The 26,433-nt window shown below is 51.5% G+C and overlaps 1 protein-coding gene across 1 annotated transcript; it reads left to right on the plus strand.

The window, feature by feature from the left end:
- Window positions 1–10,199: 10,199 nt before the first annotated feature.
- Window positions 10,200–24,953, plus strand: SIGLEC15 (sialic acid binding Ig like lectin 15). The gene is made up of 6 exons (XM_068994021.1): window positions 10,200–10,251; window positions 19,271–19,330; window positions 19,742–20,125; window positions 21,438–21,818; window positions 22,911–22,941; window positions 24,872–24,953. The coding sequence occupies exons 1-6, from the start codon at window positions 10,200–10,202 to the stop codon at window positions 24,951–24,953; spliced, it is 990 nt and encodes a 329-aa protein (XP_068850122.1).
- Window positions 24,954–26,433: the final 1,480 nt, after the last annotated feature.

Raw genomic sequence — 26,433 nt, forward strand, 5'->3', positions numbered from 1 at the left:
TCCTGGCCTGGATGAGAATCGACCTCAGCCCATCCTGTGCTGCCTGCCCACGCTTGGCCCTGATTTATGTCTTTCTGGTCCTGGGGTACAGAGGCCTGACACAAAGGCAATAGGAGAGGCTCCCTTCGGGCTGCTGGTTGCTGCTGCCCCATCTGCTTCTTTGGGCACCTCTTTTCCAGCTCTCTCCTGCTGTCCTGCCTGCCTCCAACCACTCTGGGCCTTGCCCACCCCACCCTACCCCCACCCCACCCCCATCAGGAAACCCTCAACTTAACCCTTGAGACAAGTTCTACCTTCCCCTTTGGCGTTTGAGTCTGGGTTAGGAGGTTCACTGCCTCCCATGAACAGTAAGTCACATCATGTCACAATAGTCCTTGACAGAGGACTCATGCCAGCATCTTGGCCCATGGTTACAGGCAGAGACTCAGTGGGACTTGCAAGCATCTGATTTTGAAGTCTTTGGGGACCTGAAGAATCCTGGCTTTTATCTGACCTTTGAGCTCAGCCATGAACAGGGAAGCTGGTAACTCCAATGAGGGAAGAAACCAAAGTCCAAAGATAGGCTATATTTTCACTTGTTCAGACACTTTAGCTTAGGCATACAGCTCTTCAGAAAGTTAGTCAATGTGAACGATAGATTGGAACCCAAACCTGGAGGGCTTCCCAGGTGGTCCAGTGGTTAAAAATCTGCCTGCCAGTATAGGGGACATGGGTTCAAACCATGGTCCGGGAAAATCCCACGTTCTGTAGGGCAACTAAGCCCATGTGCCACAACTACTGAGCCCATGAACTGAAACTGCTGTGCCCACATCCCACAGCCACTGAATCCCGCTCACCCAGCGCCTATGCTCAGCAACAAAAGAGGCTTCCTCAGTGAGAAGCTCCTGCATCTCCGTAATGACTTGTAACGTTGAGCATGATTTCATGTGTTTATGGCCATCTGTATCTTCACTGGGGCTTCCCTGATAGCTCAGTTGGTAAAGAATCCACCTGCAAAGCAGAAGACCTTGGTTCGATTCCTGGGTCGGGAAGATCCCCTGGAGAAGGGATGGGCTACCCACTCCAGTATTCTTGGGCTTCCCTTCTGGCTCAGCTGGTAAAGAATCTGCCTGCAATGTGGGAGACCTGGGTTCAATCCCTGGGTTGGGAAGATCCCCTGGAGAAGGGAATGGCTACCCACTCCAGTATTTCTGGCCTGGAGAATTCCAGGGACTGTATAGTCCATGGGTTGCAAAGAGTTGGATACGACTGAGCTACTCAGCACAAGCGGCCACCACGAGCTACCCTACGTCCGAGGTCAGGGGCAGCGGCCAAGACTGCCAGGCTGCGACTACGCAGGAATGGCTGAGAGGAGCCACCCTGCATCCGAGGTCAGGGGCGGTGGCTGGGAGGAGCCACCCCGCACCCGAGGCCAGGGGCGGCAGCCGGGAAGATCAACTCACGTCCAAGTAGCGGTGGCTGTGCTGGTGCAGGAGGACCTAGAGGAGCTAGCCCACGTTGAAGGTCAGGACAGGCAGCGGTGAGGAGATACCCTTCATCCAAGGTAAGGAGCAGCGGCTGCGCTTTGCTGGAGCAGCCGTGAAGAGATACCCCACACCCAAGGTAAGAGAAACCCAAGTAAGATGGTAGGTGTTGCAAGAGGGCATCAGAGGGCAGACACACTGAAACCATACTCACAGAAAACTAGTCAGTCTAATCACACTAGGACCACAGCCTTGTCTAACTCAATGAAACCAAGCCATACCTGCAGGGCAACCCAAGACCGGCGGGTCATGGTGGAGAGGTCTGACAGAATGTGGTCCACTGGAGAAGGGAATGGCAAACCATTTCAGTATTCTTGCCTTGAGAACCCCATGAACAGTATGAAAAGGCAAAATAATAGGATACCAAAAGAGGAACTCCCCAGGTCAGTAGGTGCCCTATATGCTACTGGAGATCAGTGGAGAAAGAACTCCAGAAAGAATGAAGGGATGGAGCCAAAGCAAAAACAATACCCAGCTGTGGATGTGACTGGTGATAGAAACAAAGTCCGATGCTGTAAAGAGCAATATTGCATAAGAACCTGATGTCAAGTCCATGAATCAAGGCAAATTGCAAGTGGTCAAACAAGAGATGGCAAGAGTGAATGTCAGCATTCTAGGAATCAGCGAACTAAAATGGACTGGAATAGGTGAATTTAACTCAGATGACCATTATATCTACTACTGTGGGCAGGAATCCCTCAGAAGAAATGGAGTAGCCATCATGGTCAACAAAAGAGTCCGAAATGCAATACTTGGATGCAGTCTCAAAAACGACAGAATGATCTCTGTTCGTCTCCAAGGCAAACCATTCAATATCACGGTAATCCAAGTCTATGCCCCAACCAGTAATGCTGAAGAAGCTGAAGTTGAACGGTTCTACGAAGACCTACAAGACCTTTTAGAACTAACACCCAAAAAAGATGTCCTTTTCATTATAGGGGACTGGAATGCAAAAGTAGGAAGTCAAGAAACATCTGGAGTAACAGGCAAATTTGGCTTTGGAATGCAGAATGAAGCAGGGCAAAGACTAATAGAGTTTTGCCAAGAGAATGCACTGGTCATAGCAAACACCCACTTCCAACAACACAAGAGAAGACTCTACACATGGACATCACCAGATGGTCAACACCGAAATCAGATTGATTATATTCTTTGCAGCCAAAGATGGAGAAGCTCTATACAGTCAGCAAAAACAAGACCAGGAGCTGACTGTAGCTCAGATCATGAACTCCTTATTGCCAAATTCAGACTTACATTGAAGAAAGTAGGGAAAACAGCTACTTTCAGGTATGACCTAAATCAAATCCCTTATGATTATACACTGGAAGTGAGAAATAGATTTAAGGGCCTAGATCTGATAGAGTGCCTGATGAACTATGGAATAAGGTTCGTGACATTGTACAGGAGACAGGGATCAAGGCCATCCTCATGGAAAAGAAATGCAAAAAAGCAAAATGGCTCTCTGGGGAGGCCTTACAAATAGCTGTGAAAAGAAGAGAGGCGAAAAGCAAAGGAGAAAAGGAAAGATATAAGCATCTGAATGCAGAGTTCCAAAGAACAGCAAGAAGAGATAAGAAAGCCTTCTTCAGTGATCAATGCAAAGAAATAGAGGAAAACAACAGAATGGGAAAGACTAGAGATCTCTTCAAGAAAATTAGAGATACCAAGGGAACATTTCATGCAAATATGGGCTCGATAAAGGACAGAAATGGTCTGGGCCTAACAGAAGCAGAAGATATTAAGAAGAGGTGGCAAGAATACACAGAAGAACTGTACAAAAAAAGATCTTCACGACCCAGATAATCATGATGGCGTGATCACTCACCTAGAGCCAGACATCCTGGAATGGGAAGTCAAGTGGGCCTTAGGAAGCATCACTAGTAGAGGTGATGGAATTCCAGTGGAGCTATTTCAAATCCTGAAAGATGATGCTGTGAAAGTGCTGCACTCAATATGCCAGCAAATTTGGAAAACTCAGCAGTGGCCACAGGACTGGAAAAGGTCAGTTTTCATTCCAATCCCAAAGAAAGGCAATGCCAAAGAATGCTCAAACTACCGCACAATTGCACTCGTCTCACATGCTAGTAAAGTAATGCTCAAAATTCTCCAAGCCAGGCTTCAACAATATGTGAACTGTGAACTTCCTGATGTTCAAGCTGGTTTTAGAAAAGGCAGAGGAACCAGAGATCAAATTGCCAACATCTGCTGGATCATGGAAAAAGCAAGAGAGTTCCAGAAAAACATCTATTTCTGCTTTATTGACTATGCCAAAGCCTTTGACTGTGTGGATCACAATAAACTGGAAAATTCTGAGAGAGATGGGAATACCAGACCACCTGACCTGCCTCTTGAGAAATCTGTAGGCAGGTCAGGAAGCAACAATTAGAACTGGACATGGAACAACAGACTGGTTCCAAATAGGAAAAGGTGTCCATCAAGGCTGTATATTGTCACCCTGCTTATTTAACTTATATGCAGAGTACATCATGAGAAACCCTGGGCTGGAAGAAGCACAAGCTGGAATCAAGATTGCCGGGAGAAATATCAATCATCTCAGCTATGCAGATGACACCACCCTTATGGCAGAAAGTGAAGAGGAGCTAAAAAGCCTCTTGATGAAAGTGAAAGAGGAGAGTGAAAAAGTTGGCTTAAAGCTCAACATTCAGAAAACAAAGATCATGGCATCCGGTCCCATCACTTCATGGGAAATAGATGGGGAAACAGTGGAAACAGTGTTAGACTTTATTTTTTTCGGCTCCAAAATCACTGCAGATGGTGATTTTAGCCATGAAATTAAAAGACGCTTACTCCTTGGAAGAAAAGTTATGACCAACCTAGATAACATATTCAAAAGCAGAGACATTACTTTGCTGACTAAGGTCCGTCTAGTCAAGGCTATGGTTTTTCCTGTGGTCATGTATGGATGTGAGAGTTGGACTGTGAAGAAGGCTGAGTGCCAAAGAATTGGTGCTCTTGAACTGTGGTGTTGGAGAAGACTCTTGAGAGCCCCTTGGACTGCAAGGAGATCCAACCAGTCCATTCTGAAGGAGATCAGCCCTGGGATTTCTTTGGAAGGAATGATGCTGAAGCTGAAACTCCAGTACTTGGGCCACCTCATGCGAAGAGTTGACTCATTGGAAAAGACTCTGATGCTGGGAGGGATTGGGGACAGGAGGAAAAGGGGACGACAGAGGATGAGATGGCTGGATGGCATCACTGACTGGATGGACGTGAGTGTGAGTGAACTCCAGGAGTTGGTGATGGACAGGGAGGCCTGGCGTGCTGTGGTTCATGGGGTCGCAAAGAGTTGGACACGACTGAGCGACTGAACTGAACTGAACTAGCTACTTTAACTTTCACATATCTTCACTGGTGAAATGTCTCTTCAAATCTTCTCATTTGAGGTTGATTTATTTTAATAGTTATAGAAGTAGTAATAATTTTTTATTGTTAGCCTTTGAGAGCTCTCTGTGCATTCTGATTACAGATCTTCTGTTGAGATGTGACTTTCAAATATCTTCTCCCAGTCTGTAGCTTATCTTTTCATCGTCTTGACAGTGTCTTTGGAGAGCAAATGTTTTTAATTTTAACATAACTCAACTTATATATTTCTAAACATATCATCCTTTTGGTGTTACGCATAGATACTCTTTGCCTAACCCAAAGTTACAGAGATTTTTTTCTGTGTTTCCTCATAGAAATTTTACTTTTTACGTTTAGGTCGATGATTTGTTTTTAGTTAATTTTTGTACGAATTGTGAGCTATAAGTCAAGATGGTATGTGTGTGGACATACAATTGTTTTAACAGCATTTGTTCAAAAGACTGGCCTCCCTACATTAAGCTGCCTTTGCACTTTTACCAAAAATCAGTTGACTGTATTTATGTTTCTGAACTCTCCATTCTGTTTCATTGATCTTTGTGGCTATTATTTCACCAACACCACATTATCTTGGTTCTACAGTTTTATATTAGGTCTTAAACTCAGACAATGTCTGAGTCCAACAGTCCTTACAACTGGTCCTTCTTTGTCAAAGACAAAGAAAAATGGCCCTTCTAGTTCCTTTGTCTTTCTGTATAAATTTTAGAATCTGCTTGTAGGGAGCTACCAAAAAAGCCCACTGGTATTTAGATTAAGATTGTGTTGAATGCATAGATTAATTCAGAGAGAATTTACCTCTTAACAATAATGAAACTTTAGGACTACGAACACAGTATATCGCTCAACTATTCTAAGTCTTATTTGAAACACTCTTATACAGATCTGGAACATTTTTTTTTTTTCAGTTTATATGTAAGTATTTGTTGAGGCTTTTTATGTTCTTGTAAATGATTATGGCGATGGAGACAGTAAAAGACCGGAAGCCTGGCACGCTGCAGTCCATGGAGTTACAAAGAGTCAGACATGACTGAGCGACTGGACAACAACAAAAGTGATCTGGGATTTTTTAATTTAAAATTCCAATTATTCATTGTTGCTATATATAAATACAATTGATTCCAGTATATTGACTTTTTATACTTAGACCTTTCTAAACTCACTTATTAGTTACGGGAGCGGTTTCTTTGTCCATTAAAGTTTTTTTCAGTATAAGTAACCATGTTGTTTGCTAATAGAGACAGTTTTTATTTCCTGGTTTCCAGCTTGTGTATCTTTAAACAGTGCTGTGCAGGAGTCATTAGAGACGACACGCTTGGGTCCTCTAGTTTCAGTCTTCCACTATTAAGTATGATGCTTATTACAGTTTTTTTATAGATGTTTTTTACCAGGTTAAGGAATTTTTCTTCTATTCTTGGTTTGCTGAAAGTTATCATGAATTAGTGTTGAATTCTGTCATAAGCTTTTTGGCATTTATTGAAATAATCATATGATTTTTCCTTCTTCAGTCCATTGTTGTTGGTCAGTTACTAAGTCACATCCGGCCTTTTGCAACCTCATGGACTGCAACATGCCAGGCTTCCCTGTCCTTCACTGTCTCCCAGAGTTTGCTCAGATTCATGTCCATTGAGTTGACAATGCTATTCAATCATCTCATCCTCTGTCGCCCCTTTCTCCTCTTGCCCTCAATCTTTCGCAGCATCAGGGTCTTTTCCAATAAGCCGGCTCTTCACATCAGGTGGCCAAAGTAGAGTTTCAGCTTCAGCAACAGTCCTTCCAATGACTATTCAGGGTTGATCTCCTTTAGAGTTGACTGGATTGATCTTTGTACTGTCCAAGGGACTCTCAAGAGTCTTCTCCAGAACCACAGTTCAAAAGCATCAATTCTTCAGTATTCCTTGTTCAGCCTTCATTAGGGTCTAAAGGTGGCTTCAGTCTGTTACTTTAGTGAATTATATCGATTGATTTTTCAAAGTTGAACCAGCTTTGCATTCCTAAAATAAACCACACTTGATGATGATGTAATATCCCTTTTATATATCACTGAGTTCATTATTCGGTCAACAATACTGATACATTATTGAGAATTGTTTGTCCATGAAGGATATTTATCTGTATTTTTTGTTTCTTGTAGTGTCTTTTTCTGGTTTGGGCACTAGAGTAATGCTAACCTCATAAAAGGACTTATGAAATCTGTCTACTTCTTCTATTTTCTGAACGAGATTATGAATTGGTATCAGATCTTTGTTAAATATTTGGTGGCATTCATTAAACCATCTGTGCCTAGAGTTTTCTTTGTTGGAAGGTTTTAAGTTTTGAATCTAATTAGTTTGAAAGAGTATTGTTCAGATGATCTATTTCTTCTAAAGTATGTTTTGATAATTTATGTATTTCAAGGAATTGGTTGATTTCAATTTGTTCAATTTACCAGCATAGAATTGTTCATAAGATTCCCTTGTTGTTTTTTTTTTAATGTCTGTGAATTCTCTAGTAAGATCCCTTTTTCATTCCTGAATTAACCAAACAGCACTTTCAATAGCTCAAATTCAGATAATTTTTCCAGGTGCTATGCTGGACTAGACACTGCCCCAGACGTATGGAAGAACAGTCTCCAGCAGGGTTGATTGTTGCGTATTTACACCTCCATTTCTACACTCTGCTCTAGGTGCTGAGGCTGAGACTCTGAAAATCACGTTTCTCAGATATACTTGCTATCATCTGATGGAAGACACTAGAGAGAGATCGGAAGATGAGAGAAGGGCTTCCAGTTCCTGTTAGCTCCTTCCAAAAGCTCTAGGTTCAGCCTTCAGCTTCTTTTTGGCAATCCAGCATGTGGAACCCCCTCAGAGGTACAGCATCTGCCAGCTGTATCTCTCCCCTCCTCATCCTGTAGTCTGAGCATTAGCACACGGGGCCCCTTCACCCGTCTGACCACCAGCTGCTCAGGGGCCCTGCCCTTAAGCCCCTAGACCTCAGGAACCTCACTTCTTCATTTCTGCCACCCCACCCACCCCAACCTTAGGAGTGGTAGCTACTTCCTGTGGTTACTAATATCTGGGCTATCTCAGGATCTCCTATCTTCTCTTTCATCCTTCAGTTTTTATATTAGCAGATACCTATACCCAATCCCCCTGCACCTGAAACACTTTGTAGGGGGTTCTTTTTTCTGTCTGCCTCCTTGCATTGAGGAAACGAGAGGTACGCAGGAAGTGACAAGAGGCCGTGCAAAGGGGAACACAGTGGGTGCCCAGAGGTTAGGGAAGATAGGAAAAGAGGAAGGCAGAGGAAAGACTCTAGCAAAGGACCCATTCCCCACAGGAGCCTCTCGTTTCTATCCCTGTTACAAAAATCAACATGCTTGGCCTCCCTCTAAAACTCTGGCCTATGCACAGATATGCCTCTTTCCCCTGGTTCCTCTCAGCATAGGGAACATAGACTGGCTTTTTCTTACTGAGACTAAATTACCCAAAATACAAACAGCTAAGAAGGAACTCTATCTCATCAGTTTTAAGATACACACTTTTTTGCACTTTAACATTGCTGAGATCAGGATAAATACTACAGTCAGTGGCATCTTACAACTATGAACAGGTAGAAACTTTTTTCCTGTCTTAGTCGTATATAAAATAAGGGTGCGTCTTTCAATGACATTTTAGAGTTTATTGAATAAATTATTTCTGCCAAGTTTCGTTTTCTGGTTTTCTGGTTGTCTGGAGTTATAGCAAATATGTTTGGCAGAGATAGGGAACTATCCATCAACATCTGTTTCCTTCTTTCCTGGTAATAAAATTTTAACTTGACCTTATGATCACCTAGCTAGTGACCACATTTCCAGGCCTCCTTGGCAGTAGGTTCAGTTGTTTGATGAACTTGGGGCCAATGGGATGTGAGCGGATGTGATCTGTATAACTTCTGGATCCTGGATAACAAAAAGACAAGCCTTAGACAAGACTTAGGGTTTCTGCCTTCCCCCTCCACACAAGCTAGACCTTGAACAAGCCTGATATTCAGCTTCAGTCTTGAAGGTGTCAGCAGTGCCCTGGGGGGTGGGGGGTGGGGTGGGTAGCAGAGTCACAGTATGAAAGAACCTAGATCTCTGAATGACCATGAGAAACCAGGGCAGCTGCCCGCAAAGCAGCTCACCTTGGGACTGATACATGAAAGAGATGTCGCCGTCTCTCTTTCTTAATCCATTATATTTTGGAATTGCTTTTTTCCCAACAGGTCAACCTTTCTCTGAACAAAAACACCTCCTCCTACTCAGTGACTGGCTCATCCTTGCCTGCCCCTTGTCTGGCCACATTTTTTGTCCAGTTTCCTTGCTATCTCTTGCAACAGATACTGAGAATCTGCCCCTGCCATAGGATATTTTAACCTGGCATGTTGATGTTCTGACAAGGGCTGATTTGCTTAATGATTTTACTATTTCCCATTTATGCTGCTTGTCAGCAGCTGCATGCTACATGTAACCATTTTCAGTGAGGTTTACATTTTGGAGACGATTTTTTTCCTTCCATCAATAATAATCGCTTCAACACCTGTATAAAAGTAAAGTGAAAGTCACTCGCTCTCATCTGACTCTGTGCGATTCCATGGATATAGTCCATGGAATTCTCCAGGCCAGAATACTAGCATCGGTAGCCTTTCCCTTTTCCAGGGGATCTTCCCAACCCAGGGATTGAACTCAGGTCTCCCAGATTGCAGGTGGATTCTTTACCAGCTGAGCCAGAAGGGAAGCCCAAGAATACTGGAGTGAGTAACCTATCCCTACTCCAGTGGATCTTCCCGACCCAGGAATCAAACCAGGGTCTCCTGCATTGCAGGCAGGTTATTTACCAACTGAGCTATCCAGGAAGCTTCATCAAGATGAAACCTCTTCCTGGCACACTAAAAATGTGGGGAGGGGTAGAGTAAGGAAGAAGGAGGCAGGGAGAGGGCAAGAGGGAGAGAAAGAAGCAAGTATAAGAACAGTAGATTTGCCAAAGGGACAGCGGCCGCAGAAAAGTGTCCTGCGTCTTCCGTATCCACTTCTCTGTTTCCCATCCTGGAAAATCATCCGAGTGGTTCCCCTCTTGGTTTTCCACATGACTAAACCCCACGGGTCTCAGTTAATCATGCTTGGGCCCGCCTGGCTGCCTCTCAGTTCCTCCGGCGCCTGCAGAGCCCTGCAGGGTGCAGACCCGGGCACACCGCCCACCCCCTCCCACCTTCCTCCCCCCTCACACCCACACCAAGGAGGGGTCCCACCAGGGACCTGGCTGAGTGCGGGGCCAGCCCGGGGTCTCCGGACCTCAGAGCATGGAAGGGCCCTTCCGACTCCTGGCCTGCTTGGTGTGCATCGTCCCAATGGGTGAGTTTCCCACTCTTCCCTCCAGCGCGTTTTCAGAAGAGAATAGGTGCTCGTAAACGTGGAGGGACAGTCCTCTCCCTGCACTCAGGGCAGCTGGGTTGCCAGGGCCTCCGGGCCTGTGGGAAGGGAGAGCTGCACTTTGGGAGGCTGTGGTGACAGAAACCGTAACTCTAAGTCCAGGCTTTGCCTTGGGTTCTGGGGACTTGAGGCAGTGCTGTGCTCCTCTGGGCTTCAGGGTCCCCACCTGCGGAAAGGTCACCTACCCCACCCTCTGCTGTGAGGAGCCAGGGGGTATAATGGGCCAGCTCTGGGGAGGACAGGCTCTGGGCGGTGTGATCATCCAAGCGCTATGCATCTTAATGGGCTCCCCCGGGGAAAGTGGGGAAAGCACATGGCTGATTGGGGGTAGGGGTGGCAACTTCCTGTGGGCAGTAGGCAAGTGATCGAGGGCACCCTTCTGCCCAGCAGGAACCCCAAGAAGGGAGTGGGAACTCTTACTGGCAGGCTTGAGCAACAGCGTCTCTTCACTTAAAGTGACTTAGCTCAAGGAGTTGGTGTCCCTGGAATCAGCGTGTCTCAAAAAGTGGTCACAGATCATCAGCATCAGAATCCCGGGGCGGGGCAAACCTCTGTTAAAATGCGCATTCTTCAGCTCTGCTCTGCAGAGTCAGAAAATGTCAGGAGCAGGGCCCAGGAGCCTGCATTTTCAACCGTCTTCTTGGGTGATTCTGATGCAGGATTCAGTCGAGGGCCCCTGGGATAAGTGACAAAGGCAATCCCCATGTCCCCACTGTCCAGGCCCCCGTCTTCTCCTCTACCCTACTCGGGCTGAGACATCCCTCTTTTGACATGTCCCTGGACTCAGCATCCAGGCCTCTCTGTGTACAGCCACTGGCCACTGATATCACGCTGCTCCAAGCTGTTAGTCAATCTTCCTTAGGTGGAGTCCTGTCTCCACATCTGGATCATAAACTCCCACTCCCGGGCCCCTCGGGCCTTTCTCTCTAGCTTTCAGTAGGACTGAGCAGAGTCCTACTGGGGGCTGATTTGAATAGTAACAGCAAGTACCTCTTATTAAGGGCTGGGCACTTTAAGGACTGGGCTTCCCTGTGGGTCAGCTGGTAAAGAATCCACCTGCAATACTGGAGACCTGGGTTGGGAAGATGCCCTGGAGAAGGGAAAGGCTACCCATGCCAGTATTCTGGCCTGGAGAATTCCATCGACTATATAATCCATGGGGTCACAAAGAGTCAGACACGACTGAGTGACTTTCAGTCATTCACTCACTTTAAGTATTAATAGTCATTCAAGTAAGCATCATAATCCTATGAGAAAGAAACTATTACATTCTCTTTTCACAAATGAAAACTGAGGCACAGAGGGGTTCAGTGAGTGGTGCAGGGTGAAGCCAGGATTTGCTCTTGGGGATGTGTGCCTCAATCTGGGGCCACACCACCAGCTCCCACGCAACACTGCCCATGGTCCCACCCATAAAGCCCTGTGGTGGTGGCTGATAGGGGAGGGGCTTTCTTTGGCCAAGTTGACCCAATTCAGACATCTTTCTGGATGATTTAGGGTTGGATCCCACACAGAGAATGGGGCTGGAGGAGGTGACCCTCCCCAGGCCTGGGGGCAGACGGGAGAGTGGGTCAGAGAAGCACTGAAGCTTGGCTCTGCTATTTGCCAGCTGGATGGCTCTGGGCATACTTAGTAACTTCAGTTAAGTCTGACTCTTTGTGACTCTGCAGTCTGCCAGGCTCCTCGGTCCATGGGATTCTCCAGGCAAGAACACTGGAGTGGGTTGCCATGCCCTCCACAAGGGGGTTTTCCGGACCAAGGGATGGAACCCACGTCTCTGGCGTCTCCTGCAGGGACAGGCGGTTCTTTACCTCTAGCGCTACCTGCAGGTTGCTTAACTTATCTGAGCCTTGTTGAACAGGGGTCCCCACCACTTCATGGGCGCTGTGAAGGAGAATCCGGTCATGAGTGGAAGGCCCCCAGCACAGATCTGGCGCTCAGCAGCTGGGCGGTTAAACGGCAGTGAAATGTTGCTCAAGTCAGATAGCTTCCAGGGCTGTTTTGTTTGGGATTGTTTTTTTCCCTCCTCCAAGAGTCAGCAGCAATGAATCAGACAAAAAAGACAAAAAAAAAGAAAACTTAGAGGAAGCATGAGCAGTCACATGCTGAAGTACAAAACCCAAACCACACAAATGCTCCAGCTGTGTGTCACAGTTCTTCAGGGAGGCTGGGCATCCGCGGGAACCGTGGCAACTGGCCCAGGGAGGGGACTCCCTCTTCTCGTGGCCAGCAGCTGCTTCCTGCTTGAAACCGGGAGGTCGTGAATTCTGGGGGAGCAGCGTCTCGCTGCCTGAAACCCCTCTGGGGCCGTTCACCCGGGAGACTCTCTGCGGGCTGGCGGGCCTGGAAGAGGCCAGAGCTCAAGCGGCCCGAGGGCAGGGAGACCCCAGGCCACAGTCCCATCCTGTCACACCTCTGAGCGAGCACAGGACCCTGGGCTGGCCTTCGGCATGGGAGGAATTCATGCAGGAAACAACCCCCTCTCCCATTTTCTGGGCCTTCTCCCTCATTCTGGCGCCCCCCACCTGCACCCGGTGCCCTGCGGCAACCCCTCATCCCCTGGGGGCCCACACCACACACTCTCTTTTGTCCTTCCTTTCTGTCTCCCCACAGATCTGCTTTTAGAAAGCGGGCGATGTCAGGGGACATGAGAGGTGGTGGGAAGAGCGGTGGTCTGGGAGCTCCAGCCACCTGGTGACCTCGGACAAGACCTCTATTGGTCCCCAAATCTCTGATGACTGGTGCAGTGACCGCAGTGGTTGCCAACCTGAAGGACCATCGTGCTGGGCCTTTGATGGCAGCTCATTTCCTCTTCACCACAACCCCGCAAAGTGAAGACTCTTGTCCTTGTTTTCAGGGACGCTCAAGGAGGTCAGGGGACTTCTGGGTGTCAGAGCCTGGATGAGACCTGGAGTCTCCCGAGGCCAGGCTGGCCCTCGCCACTGCCTACACTTGTGTGCAGTGGGTGGTGAGCCTAAGGCAAAGCTTGGGACTCAGAGGAACTTACTTTGCTAGCTCTAAACTTCTGCAGAAAAATAAACTGGAAAGGCAAGACGATTTGCACAGTCACCCAAGGTCATGGGGGGTTTATTTGGGATGTGGGGAAAGGTCAGGGACTGCTGTCATGGGCCCAGGAAGAAATGAAGATTGGATGAGCCGGGACACTTCCTCTGTCCCTGGTGGGTACTGTGGCCAGCAGCTGACACTGAGAAGTCCTGCCCCCGGAGGAGGAGGGGTGTAGGAGTAAAAGCCCGGCAGGGACGGCTGAATCAGAACTCCCAAGAGCAACGCCGCGTGATGGACACTGGCCCCGGGGCAGGCTCCGCTCAGGGCCCTGCATCTCCATCAGCCCAGCGAGAAGGTCCAGATCCGCAACCACGCAGCCAGAGAGGCAAGGGTTAAAGGGGAAACAGGACAAGCGAGGGCAGAGGGGAACAGTCAGGCCGTTCAACAGCTCACTTGCCCCTTTGCCTCCCCTGACCCTGGAACCTGTGGGGTCTGCTTCTCAGTGGAGGATGGACTCCTGTTTCTGCTCCCTCCTCTCCCCTCTGGTCTCCCCTCTTTTCTCACTTTTTCTCCGCTGATAACCTGTCTGGACTGCTACGTGCAGGCCCGGAAGGCAGAGTTACTGAGAACAAACTGCAGGGCAGGAAGGAATTGGAAAAGTGAGAATGGGGTGTTCAGGTTCTGCAGACGTCTCTATCGCCGAGTCCCTGTCCCACCCTGGCACCCCTGGCACAGGGCTTTGGAAGCTGATACTCAGTGCTGCAGCCCTCAACCTCTCTCAGTGAGCATCATCACCATGGGGAGACGGGAGCAACTCAGACAGCTTAGTAAGTGGCTGTGCGGGACCATCAAACGTGGGCGCCTCTTTCTGAGTAGCTGAATTTGCTGGATAACTAATAGCTTGTTTTAAAATACCTAAAGTCTCTCAATTAATTTTCAGTTGCCATATTTCTAAAATGCTTACTAAACATCTTCGTCATTTTCATCAAGATATCATTTTCCGACATAGACTTTTAGATTTAAAAGTCTCCTTAGCAAACATCTACAGATGTCATTTCACAGATGAGCCCACTGAAGCCAGAGCTACAAGGATTCACCTAAAGTCACAAAGTCACGGCCAGTCTAGCCAGGGCTATAGCCCCAGACAGAGCCTGAGACTCCATCTGAGGGGCACATCTCTCACGGCAATGAACCCTTCCAAGGTGGCCCAGGTCACGGCCGTGAGCATCTGTACCACCAGCCTGCTGCGGGGAGTGATGCCTCAAGGCGCTCTGCACTTACTCATCCTCTGAAGGGTCCCATTTGTGCTGCGCTTTGATCATTTCCATCCTGAGTCATCACATTATTTTTTCTGAACCCTCCTCCCTGACAGAAAGCTGATTATCATCCCTAGCTGCTTTCAGTGGACCTACAAACAGAAGTCACTTTCTAGCTTTTCAATCTGTTATTTCCCTAGGCTGGGAAGCTAATTAAACAAACTTGTTAGAATTGTAAGTAAATGAAAAACAAACAGTGGCTGAGCCAGTCTGTAAACACACTGAGGAGGCAACTGATTGGTATGGTAACTGCATCCCCAACACCCGGCACAGGCTTAAGCACCTGACAGACCTTCAATAAGCTTCTATTGTGTGAAAAAATACATGAATCTCAGGTTAGCTAAGGGCAAGGCCCGTGCTATTGCACGCCTAAGGTGTCAAGTTGAGCCGCAGCTAGTGCAGTGTCTGGGGCCAAAACAATCCCCCCACTGCGTCGCTTGAGTTTTCTGCCCAGAGTCCTCCTTCCGCACCACTGGAAAGCACTGCCCCCTGCTCCCTCCTGGTCCCAGTCTGTCTGCAGAGCTGGTGAAGGAGGGAACTAACATCGCTGAGCGTTCGCTGAGTGACAGCTCTGTCCAGGTGGCCTTCATGGGTGACTTCATTCCATCCTCAATCTTATGAGGAAAGTACCATGTTCCCCACTTTGCATCAGAGGAACCTGGAGACTTGGGACATTAAGCAACAGACACCACCCAAAGATCTCCCTGTAAGTGGATCGGCCTAGGTGCCGGGGACAGACTGGGTCCTCCAGACAAGTGAGAATGTCATCTGCCTTCAGCTATACCAAAGTGGGAGTGCTGTTCACAGCACCCCATGGCCCACCGTTGAGGGGAGGCATTTCGGGCAGTACGAAGAATTCAGGCCTCCTGTTGACACTCGGAGGTTGACAGAGATGAGGCAGAGGGAGTAGAGACCCTTCCTATAAAAGAGGCTGTGGTTCCAGCTCGGGGGCCATCCCTGCCCTGTCCTAAGAGATATGCAGAAGCTTCGAGAAGGAATGGTAAATGTCACGGGAACTGGGGAGCTTGGATTCCTGCCAAAGCAAATGCACTTGCTCCCTGGGTAGTTCCTGCCGGGACTTTCCTCACCTCGAGTCCCCTGGGTGGACTCACCCAACAGTGAGTCCCGTGCCGCCTCTTGGAAGCCCATACAGTAGCTAAACTGTCACACCTCGTGAAAGGGCCTCTGTGTGCCCTTCTCTCCTCCTAGAGCAGAACTCACTCCGAGAGGGAAGGGCCCTGGCCAATCACACGCCAGGATGCTCCCAACCCAGGCTGCCATCCTCAGGCAGATAGAGTCCAGGGACATGACCCACCTGTAGTCAAAATTCAGCCTCTGTACACCGGTGTCGGATTTAAGTCTTGGGGACAGAGTTTGGGGTGAAGTGGAAAGAAAGAGCTTTATTACTTTGCCAGGCAAAGGGCCAATGCCCTCAACACTGCCTTTTGGACACTGGGAAGAATGTGGGCCTCCTGGTGACCTAAACTGTGTGTCCTGTCCAGGAATAGTGAGGGATCATATAATATTTAAGGAGAAGGGTGTGATGAGCTCATGGACATTCTTCTGATTGGTTGCTGGTGACATAATCGGGAGTCAACATCATCTTCTGGTTTCAATTAGTCTGGGGTCTATGAGATTGTGGACGGCATACAGTTAACTTCTTCTACCTGGTGGGAGTTTCAGTATCTGCAAAACAGCTAAAGGACATGCACAGAATATCATCTATAGTTCTTGTGCAGGTGTGTTAAATCGCTCAGTCGTGTCCAACTCTTTGCAACCCCATGGACTGTATAGCCTGCCAGGCTCCTCGGTCCATGGGATTCTCCAGGCAAGAATACTGGAGTGGGTTGCCATGTCCTCCTCCAGGAGATCTTCCAGACCCAGAGATCAAATCCGCGTTTCTTCCGTCTCCTGCATTGGCAGCCAAGATCTTTACCGCTAGCCCACCTAGGAAGCCCCATAGTCCTTGAGGAAGAACTAAAGGTCCTTGCCTGGTTATTGGCTAAAGTATTACTGTTTTGTCTTGCTTGATTGTTTTCCTTTCTTTTTGCATTTTCCCTTCTCTGATGAAGTTTATTCTTTGTCTAAGGTTTTTCTACAGACAAAAGGCAGGTGGTAGACATGGGTGGGGCTCTATCCTGCGGAGGCCTCGTAGGTTCCTGCTCAGTAACACTTTGAGGGGAAGACTTGGCTCTGCCTGGTTGATCAAGTGACCTGGCTGAGTCTCTCTGCCCTCTGAGCCTCAGATCTCTTTCTCCAAAGGCGGGCCAATAACAGTACCCCATGCATGGATTGCTGCGCTTATGAAATAAGGTTCGAAATGTCTCCCCCTAAGCCCCCAGAGCACATGTACTCTGGCCCCCTTATCCTCTCACATCTGCGTCCTCTATGCTGATGTCTGTACTCCATTTCGCCCTCTGCCTAGAATGCCTGCAGCCTACCTCAAACCCCACTCCTTTCCCAAGGCTCTTCCAAGGTGGAAGCTCCTCTCTCGTGGGGCCTCCAATCAACCCCCTCCACCCACCCTTCCTGCCAACCTGAGCTCCCTCCCTTCTGCGATTCAAGCCAACATCAGCTACTATGTGGCAGGTGTGTGTTGGGCTACAGCCACACAAATACGACCCCCACTCATGGTCCCTGCCCTCCAGGAGCCCCTGGGTGCCTGGACAAAAGTTGCAGTTGAGTTCTGGGGCATGAAGAAAGGGCCACCAGACCCAGGCTTGGGACTCAAGGAAAGTCTCCTACTGTAAGATGACTCAGAGAGATCTGGGGACAAGTAGGAGGGAGCTGGTGAGTGAAAGGACCCCGTCCTACGTTCAGACAGAGAGATCACTGTTCGTGTCCCTCCTGGCAGGCTTTAGTGTAACTATGAGTTCACAGACCTGCCACCCTTTCCGAGCTGTGAGCTCCAATAGGCTGATAAATTATTCTCTTATTCTTTGTAGCCCCAGCTCTGGTCCCAGTGCCTGGCTTTGAGAGGGGATGTGTCCAGAGCAATATCAAACAATCCCTGGGAAATCGATGCCTGGCTCCATGATGCTTGTGAGAGGCGGGAGGTCAGAGGAGGCTGAGGTCACAGAGGGTGGGAGCACAGGGAAACTGAGGCAGGGGCTGAGCCTCGAGATTGGGAGATGCTTTCTGCAGCTGGAAGTACTGAATGAACAAGCAAACCTTCAAAAAGTTTTCTCAAATTTGGAACTAGGCCCTCTGATTATTAACTGGGCATACAATCTCTTACTAGGAATAGATGAGGAACCTGGCGGGGGTTCAAAAGCGTATTTCCACTTGTCCAGAAGAAAGGAGATTTGGCTTAGAAACAGACTGTGTGTGTGGGGAAAAAAAAAAAAAAGGTCGTGGTTTTATTTCACTGCAAGCTCGGCGCAATCCCAAAGTGAGGTTTTATGCGAGACACAGTTCACACAACCCAATCTGTACCCCACTCTGGCTGGCCCAGCACATGTGGAGGCCCCGGGGTCAGGAAACTACACTGCACAGAGAGTACCAAGCGGCCAGTGAGGATGGAGAGGGGCAGGTGAAGGGCTGGGACATCTGCCAGAGAGGACGAGCCTTATGGGTCCGGGAGAGCCACGATGGGATCTGGGGAGGGCCATCACGGGGAGGGGAGGAGAAGGCTCCAGACAGCGACATTGGTCACGTGAGGGGCAGGGGACATTGCTCTCCTTGGATAAGGCCCGAGTTTCTATGCCTTTAATGCACTAGAGCGCAGCAGAGGAATCAGGCAGTCCTGAGTCTGAATGTCCAGGAGGAGTGCCCTGTCCTGTAGATTATTTATAGATGGGATGGGTTCCAGCTGTGAGCTGAGGGGATTCCCACCCAAGATACAAGTTGGGCTACTGCCAAGAGCAAAGAGCACTGGACTTGGAGTCATGTGACGTGATGTATGTGAAAGAACTTGGCACATTGCGAAGCCCTTTGGAAATACAGGGCTGCTATATTATTCCCGGTAGAGACCCCTGCACCCAGGCACCAGCAGCTCAGCCTGCCCCCGCTCCTTGAGGAGGCACCCCTTGGTCTGATCCTCCCAGCACTGACACCCATCGGCCCACCCGGTTCACCGATCTCCCAAAGAAGCACACACCTGCAACAACAGAGGCAGTGAGTGATCTCCAGCCCTCCCTAAGCTGCAGCAGAGTGCAGCTTGCAGACCTTAGCTCAGCCACACTTTGGAGGCCCACGACATGGGAGGTGAGGAAACCTGAGCCCAAAAGCACTTTGTGCAAAGTGAGGAGGCAGCGTGAAGGTCTGCCCCTCTTGGTCTCTCAGCTCCCTGTCTGGACACTGGCCTATTGGAAAGCCCACTTGGGTGAAACTGGAGTACAGAGGAACCTCAGTCACCAACTCAATGCATCAGCTTCAAAACATACCACCCCATCCCAAGGTCTCCATTGCCCCTCTGTAAGTGGGAATGTTGCTCTCCTTGGATAGGGCCCGAGTTTCTATGCCCTTAGTGCATTAGAATGCAGCAGAGGAGTCAGGCAGTCCGGAGTCTGAACATCAGCTTTGCCTCATCCTAGCTCTGTGACCTCGGGCAATTACTCAACCTCTCTGTGCCCTGTTTTATTAACATGTAACCTGGGGCTAACTCTTCTTACCTCTAGGATCACTTGTGAGGACTAAAAGAGATACCACTGGGAACTTGCTCAACACAGAGATGAACAGTAAGTGCCTTTACTACTATCATCATCAGGCGGGGGGTTGAGGGTGGGGAAATCTTATGGACAGGATCCCCGGGGTTTTCTGAAGCAGGGCAGGTTTGATGGGGAAGAGGTTGGGAACAGTGGGCCCCTCGGTGAGGTGGGACCGTCCTGAGTGAAGCAAACAGTCCCAGGGAAGCGGGGATGGGAAGAGGGGAGCGGGAGGGGCAGGGGAAGATCCAGGCACCTAGAAAGTCAAGGTCCTGGGAGATGCCTCTGGAGTCCCGGGGTGGGTTTCCAGACCCCTCCCCTCCTCCCCCGCAACTCTCGAGGGGAGGAGGGCGCTTCCTGCGCCCCGGGAGTTTCCAGGCCCCTCGGGATGCGGGTAGGGTGGACGCACGCGCCCGCGCTGCCCGCCCGCCCGCCTGCCCGCAGGTGCGCCCTCGCAGCGCTGGTCCATGCAGGTGCCTGCCGAGGTGAGCGCGACGGCGGGCGAGGCCGCGGTGCTGCCCTGCACCTTCACGCACCCGCACCGCCACTACGACGGGCCGCTCACGGCCATCTGGCGCGCGGGCGAGCCGTTCGCCGGCCCGCAGGTGTTCCGCTGCGCCGCGGCGCGCGGCAGCGAGCTGTGCCAGACGGCGCTCAGCCTGCACGGCCGCTTCCGGCTGCTCGGCAACCCGCGCCGCAACGACCTGTCGCTGCGCATCGAGCGCCTGGCGCTGGCCGACGACGGCCGCTACTTCTGCCGCGTCGAGTTCGCGGGCGACGTCCACGACCGCTACGAGAGCCGCCAGGGCGTCCGGCTCCGCGTGACGGGTGAGCGCGCCGCCCGACTTCGCTCGCCGCCCGACTTCGCTCGCCGCGTCCCCCGGGGCTCTCGGGGCGGGGTCTGGGCTGGGATCCGAGGGATTACAACGGGCACATCCCTTCCTCTAGAGCAGTGTGCTCTCACACCTGGAAGGGCCGCAAGCCCCCAGGTAGCTGGTTCAGAGGCCGCGGAATCCAGGCCCCGGGACGGGCTGGGTGGATGGAGCCTGGGATGGGTGCTGCACTGAAGCTCGTAGTGAGTGAGTGTGCCCCAACAGCCCTGAGACTAGCGGGGAGAAAAACGAGGAACAAGGGCTGCAGTGGGCCGTGCGCACTGAAGGGGTCACAGGGCGCCCACCACGTGCCCAGCACTTCGCTAGACCCTGAGGTTTAAGGATGGGGGACCAGGATCCTAGAAAGGCGATTCTCAAGCCTGGCTAGCTCTGGAATGACTTAAGGAGCTTTAAAAAAAAAAAAAAATTCAAGATCCCCCGCTGTGGGGGACCCAGGTGTTCTGGGTGTAGTTTGGCTCTGCCAAGAACCACTCATGTGCCCTTGGGCTGGCTGGGCAGCCTCTCTGACCGCACTTCAGTTTCCTCGGACTTGTCCGTCTCAGTCTCACAGATTTGGTGAATCTGTCTCCACTCGAGATGTCAGTGAGGCTGTCTGGGGAGTGCCCTTGAAATCTCTCCAGCCGACTGCACCACCCCCCACCCCCAACCCCGCGCGCCCCTATCGTGCGGCTGCCTGCGTGCATGCTGTCGCTTCAGTCGCCTCCCACTCTTTGTGACCCCGACCCACCAGGCTCCTCTGTCCATGGGATTCTCCAGGGAAGAATACTGAGTGGGTTACCATTCCATTCTCCAGGGGATCTACCGGACCCAGGGATCGAACCCGCGTCTCCTACGTCTCCTGCTTTGCACACGGGGGTTCTTTGCCACTAGCGCCACCTGGGGAGCCCCAGGCATGCGCTATCACGTAGGAATGACGTTTAGAAAGCACTTGCCCAGGCACCCCGCATGAATTAACCTGTCAGATCTTCCCCAGAACTTCAGAAAATAAGTGATCCCCACTTTACACGTGAAGAAACTAAGGCCCAGAGCGATGGAATAACTTGCCAAAGACCACACCTGTTCTGGGAACCCAGACGCCCTGGCGCCCCGAGCGCCTCTCCCTTCCTCTCATATCCTATCCCCGCTCCCTCCTCCAGCTCTCTCCGCGAAGGGGACAGGGAGGGCTGCCCCTTGCCCTTTCCTTTGCCCGCCGCTGCTTCTGACCGCGCTTTGCTTTCTCCCGGGTCCTCCTTGGCCGCCGCCCGCAGCCGCCCCCCGGATCGTCAACATCTCTGTGCTGCCAGGCCCGGGGCACGCCTTCCACGCGCTCTGCACCGCTGAAGGGGAGCCACCGCCCGCCCTCGCCTGGTCCGGCCCGGCCCTGGGCAACGGCTCGGCCGCCACGCGGAGCCCAGGTCATGATCACGGCCACCAGGTGACTGCCGAGTTGCCCGCGCTGGCCCACGACGGCCGCTACACGTGTACGGCCTCCAACAGCCTGGGCCGCGCGGAAGCCAGCGTCTACTTGTTTCGTTTCCACGGCGCCTCTGGGGCCTCGGCGACTGCCCTCCTGCTAGGCGCCCTCGGCCTCAAGGCGCTGCTGCTGCTCAGCGTTCTGGGCGTTCGGGTCGCTGCCCATCATCGCCTAGGTGGGTGCGACCCTGGGCCAGGATGGGTGCTGAGGGCAAGTGGGGTCTCCTCCAGGCTGACCACCTGGCCTGACCCAACTAGAACTTCATTTATGCACCTGTGCGTCTCCTTCTCCCTGGTCAAGCCCAGGAGGTACCGGCCAGCGTGAGCCAATTTTACCATCAGGAAGCTGAGGCCAGAGAGGTTAGGGAACTTGCCTCCAGCCTACAGTCACAGAGATATACTCACCCTTTTGCCAAATGCCCCATAAATGACTCAACCCGAACGGCCCTGACCACACACAGGCTTTCCCGAATAGCACCATTTCATTCATTAGGTTGCAACAGCATCCCGAGCACTAACTACATGTTGCATAGGGGCTGGAAATACACAGAAATGAATATGACATGGTGCCCTGCCCTTGAATGGGATGCTGAGAAGTAAGCAGATAATTGCAGTCTGCAGAGAGAAGTGCGCTCAACCCAGGTACTGCCGAAGCCCAGAGGGCCTCTCTCTGATGGGGTGTCGGGACAGGAGCCAGGCGGCAAGGCTGTGCACAGTAAAGGGAGGCTAAACCAAAAGCTGTAAGCAGCTGGGAGCTGGGAGGACAAGGAGCTAGCAGTGTTCCTAGCAGAGGGCACAGCGCCTATGCAAGCGTGGAAGCTTGAACTAGCAAGCTGTCTTCAGAGAGCCGTGGCCACACCTCCCTACTCTCACTAAGCTGGATGGGAGATTTGTTCTGTGCCCCAGAGAAGGGGCTTCCCAGAGCGTCTCAGCTCACCCAGGTGAGTAGCACCAGCTTCAGACTCTCCCGGGATGAAATCCAAACTTTGCCACAGCTGCCTTGGCTGCCGTCTTTGCTGTGGCCATGCTGGCTTTCTCTCAGGGTCTTCAAACCCACCAAGAATTCTGTGCTTCAGGGGCCTCAGAAAAGCAGGTCTCCCTGCTAGGTGTGCTCCTCACTCCCCGTCTTCCTAGGTAACTGTCATCTTTCAGGTCACTCCTTCACATTCTGCTGGCTACCTCGTCTTGGGGTGGGATGGGCAGCCGGGCTTGGAGGCCAGAGGCCACAGCGCAGATTCATGCCTCCTCTCTCTCTGTCCCTCACACAGAGCACCCAGTCACCCCGGACACTCCGCCAAGGTAAGCGAGCTAGCCCACCCGCACCTCGCCCCTCTCTGGTTCCCACTAGCAAAGGGGTGCAAGCTTCTCAGGCAGAGCAGCGCAAGAAGAAACTGGACAACAGGCCGGGGCGGGGGTTCTAGCCCTTCTCAGTGTCAAGGCTCTCCCTGCTGCCCCCTGAAACTCCCGCTCCTTCAGTCCGCCAAGGCTGACCAGCGAGACCAGGCCATGCTGACCTGCTTCCGCACTCCCGTCCCACCACGTTCCCAGCACCGACTTTGGGCCTCGCACTGGCCTGTCTCCCAGGCCAGCTGCTTGGTGTCCATGCTGTTGAAGGTCATTTTTCTGTGCTTTCCTTATCTCTGCATCTAGAGGCATCCCTGGAGGTGGTGTTTTTCCTCTCGAAGTGCCCAGTGCTCTAGAACAGATCCCCACAAAAGCCACCATAAGGCAATCATTGTCTCAGACACCCTGCTGAACGAAGGCTTTGCAAGCCAAATGTCAGTAGAGGTACTGAGGGCTTGGTTGAGGGCCCACAGACCTAAAAGGTAGGAAGTATGGACCTTACCCCTTCTTGGTGTCTGTCCAAGTGAAGCTCCATATTATAGAACAAATGCTGTCTGGGATGCTTGGGGGAAGCAGGAAGCTGGTGGCAGCCATCTAGGACCCCTTAGACAAGCCTAGGCACTCCTATAGCTCCGCTCCACTTGGGCCTGGGAGCTGGGAGAGCCACACTGCCAGCCCAGAACCCTCTCTGCAGATGTCCACTTAGCAGTCCCCCACATCCTAGAATACCTGCGCAAAGTCCCTTTTCTTTACTAACTTACTATTGCACCAGGGCACCTAAATCAGAAAGCTGACCATTGCTCAAAATATTTGTTGATCCCTATCATGTACTGGGCACTGTTTTGGATGCTAAAAGTAAAGCAAAAATCCTCCATCTCAGAGAACTCACACTTGAATGTGGAGAATTTTAATAAATACCTAAACAAGAGATCTTAGTTTATACAATAAGAGCTGTGGGGGGAAAAAAATGGACAAGGCGATAGAGCAAAGCCCCAGGAGAGGGAGGTGCCACTGGGTTGTGGCTGCTTCAGACCCATCATCCTGTCTGAGGACACCGAGAGATGGGAGGGAGGCACCCATATGGGCAGGTAAGGGTGTTAGGGGCACCTGGGAGGCAAAGGCTCAGGCGTGACCCAGGGAGGGGGCAGGGAAGGCAGGCAGGCTGCGGGATTTACCCTGAGTGTGATGGGAAGTCAGTGAGTGGTTTAAGTAGGCGAATGGTCCCATCTGAACAGGAGTGGAGGCAGGAGACCTGGGAGGGCTGTCGATCAGGACTGCGGCTGGCCCGGTTGCTTGGCTGAAGGTGGCAGCAGAGAGGGTGGGGAGATGGGCAGACAGAGGCAGGGCTGGCCGGAGGCCTGCTGGGCAGCACAAGTAAAGATGGGGAGCGCAGAGGCAGGGCAGACAGAGGCCTGCTGGGCAGCACGAGCAAAGATGGGAGCCAGCAGTTCTGGAGCTGAAACCCTGGTGCCGCTTACAGAGCTGAAGACGGGGAGAGAAGAGGGGCGGTGGAGAACCCCAGGTGGGCATGTAGGCATGTAGGGCATGGGGGATGTAGGTCTGAGAGGCCCAGGAGGATGTCCCGGAAGTCAGGAAAGCATCTGGCGCTCAGGAGGCCTGGCCTGGAGGTGGGTTTTGAAGCCACAGACGATATCCCTTTGAGAAGACAGAGACTGATCTGGGACGCTGTCGCCTGGGTGTCCCTTCCCTGGTCTGCAAGTTCTGCTGCTGCCCAGCCTCCAACCTTTGCTTGGTCTCCAGGCCCTGTTGGACGTAGGCCCCTGACGCCCATCTCATCCCCGCTTCCACCCTTTCCTGGGCTGAGGTTTGGGCAGTCAGAGACCTCTCCTGTTTGGGTGGTCAGCCAACTTTCTCCTGTCCACAGGCCCCAGGCTCAGGAGTCCAATTATGAGAATTTGAACCAGATGAGCCCCCGGGGCCCACCAGCAGCTGTGTGTTCACCATGAGGAGCCTATTGGCCACCCGCATCCACTGGTCACCACGAGGAACAAAGGCCAACAGGAGGCTTGGCTGGGACAGCCCTTCCTGGCTCCTGGGCACTTTGACAGCTCCAGCCTGGCAACACCCCGAGGTCAGGACCGTGCTCACAGAGGCTCAGAGGTCTCCTGTGTGGACTTCTGTCTTCAAGCCCCAGCAATATTTCTCTCTAGGGGGCAGCAGTTTGAAAGTGTGTGTGTGTGTGTGTGCACAGGAACGCAAGTGTGACCCTTCTGGAAAGCTCTTTTCACCTTTTCCTACTTAGAACAGAGCAAAGCAGACAGGACACTGGTCAGATGGGTCTCCAGGCCCTGGCTCCATCTGGGTTCTGCCACTGACTTGCTACGGGGGCCAAGGCACTTTTTTGCTTCTCTGTTGAACTCGTCCACTGTCGAACACAGACAGTATCATTCTTCCCTCCCGGCTTAGGGGCTATCAGGGTCTAAGCACAAAGTGGGTGTGGAAGGGCTTTGGGCAGTACAGGGCCATCCACAGGTGTGACCAGGGTTACAGGCCCCTCCTTGCAGAGCAGCCTTGGACAAGTGTAGCTGCTGCCCCAGCCCTGCTGAGAGTGAGGAGCCCAGAGAGCAAGCCCAGGGCTGGGCCATGCCACCCTGCAGTCCCAGGAACATCAAATCAGCAACAAGAAGTCCAGTGTTCCTGCACCCTGAGGTCTCCTCTGCAACTCTCCCACTCTGCCCACCTCTCACCCCATCAGCTGCTCTGCCCTGCCTTCAGCTGGGACCTCTGGAAGAGGAAACAAAACACCCATCACCTCAAAGCATCTGAAAATTCACTGTCCTTCCCACCACAAGCCGGGAAGTGTGAGGACCAGTCTGGGCCACAGGGGTCTGTGGGTAAAGCAGCTGCAGCTCTGACCTGCCTCCGCCTGCTTCTTCCCTGGATGTGCACCGACCAGAAGTCCCAGGAGTTTCCCACCTGCCTGAGTGCTGCCAGGCTGCCTCCGGGCCACGGCCTTCCATCCTCACACTGGATCGTTTTAGCTCCTGCAGTCCTTAGGGACAGGTTGGGGGGTGGGGGGGAGGCGTGCTTGGGACTGGACAAGCTAGCAAGAGAAAAGGGCCACAGAGATTGGGGATGCAAGAGGCAATGGCAACACACTTTCTTTCCTCCAGAACTTTTCCAGAAGCTGCAGTGGTAGCTGGGGTCCTTTCTGATGCTTTCTGCAGAGACACGCAAAGGCTGAAGGGTCTTCACAAGTTAACAAGCAGGGCAGGGGGTTAGGAGTTTCCTCCCCTCCTCCTGGAGCCATCGCCAGAGTGAAAGGGTAATGGCGGCTCACGGTTAACTCAGGATCTATCGGGAGCCTGTCTGACTTGCTCAGAGGTCAGAGGAGGTGGCATCCATACCTCGATGGGCAGGTATACTTTGGGACACCTCCACGGAGAGTCCCGTGTCATCAGGGAAGGACACGGGGTGGTGTGTCTG

Source organism: Capricornis sumatraensis, chromosome 21, assembly GCF_032405125.1.
Source record: "Capricornis sumatraensis isolate serow.1 chromosome 21, serow.2, whole genome shotgun sequence".
NCBI classification, from domain to species: domain Eukaryota; kingdom Metazoa; phylum Chordata; class Mammalia; order Artiodactyla; family Bovidae; genus Capricornis; species Capricornis sumatraensis.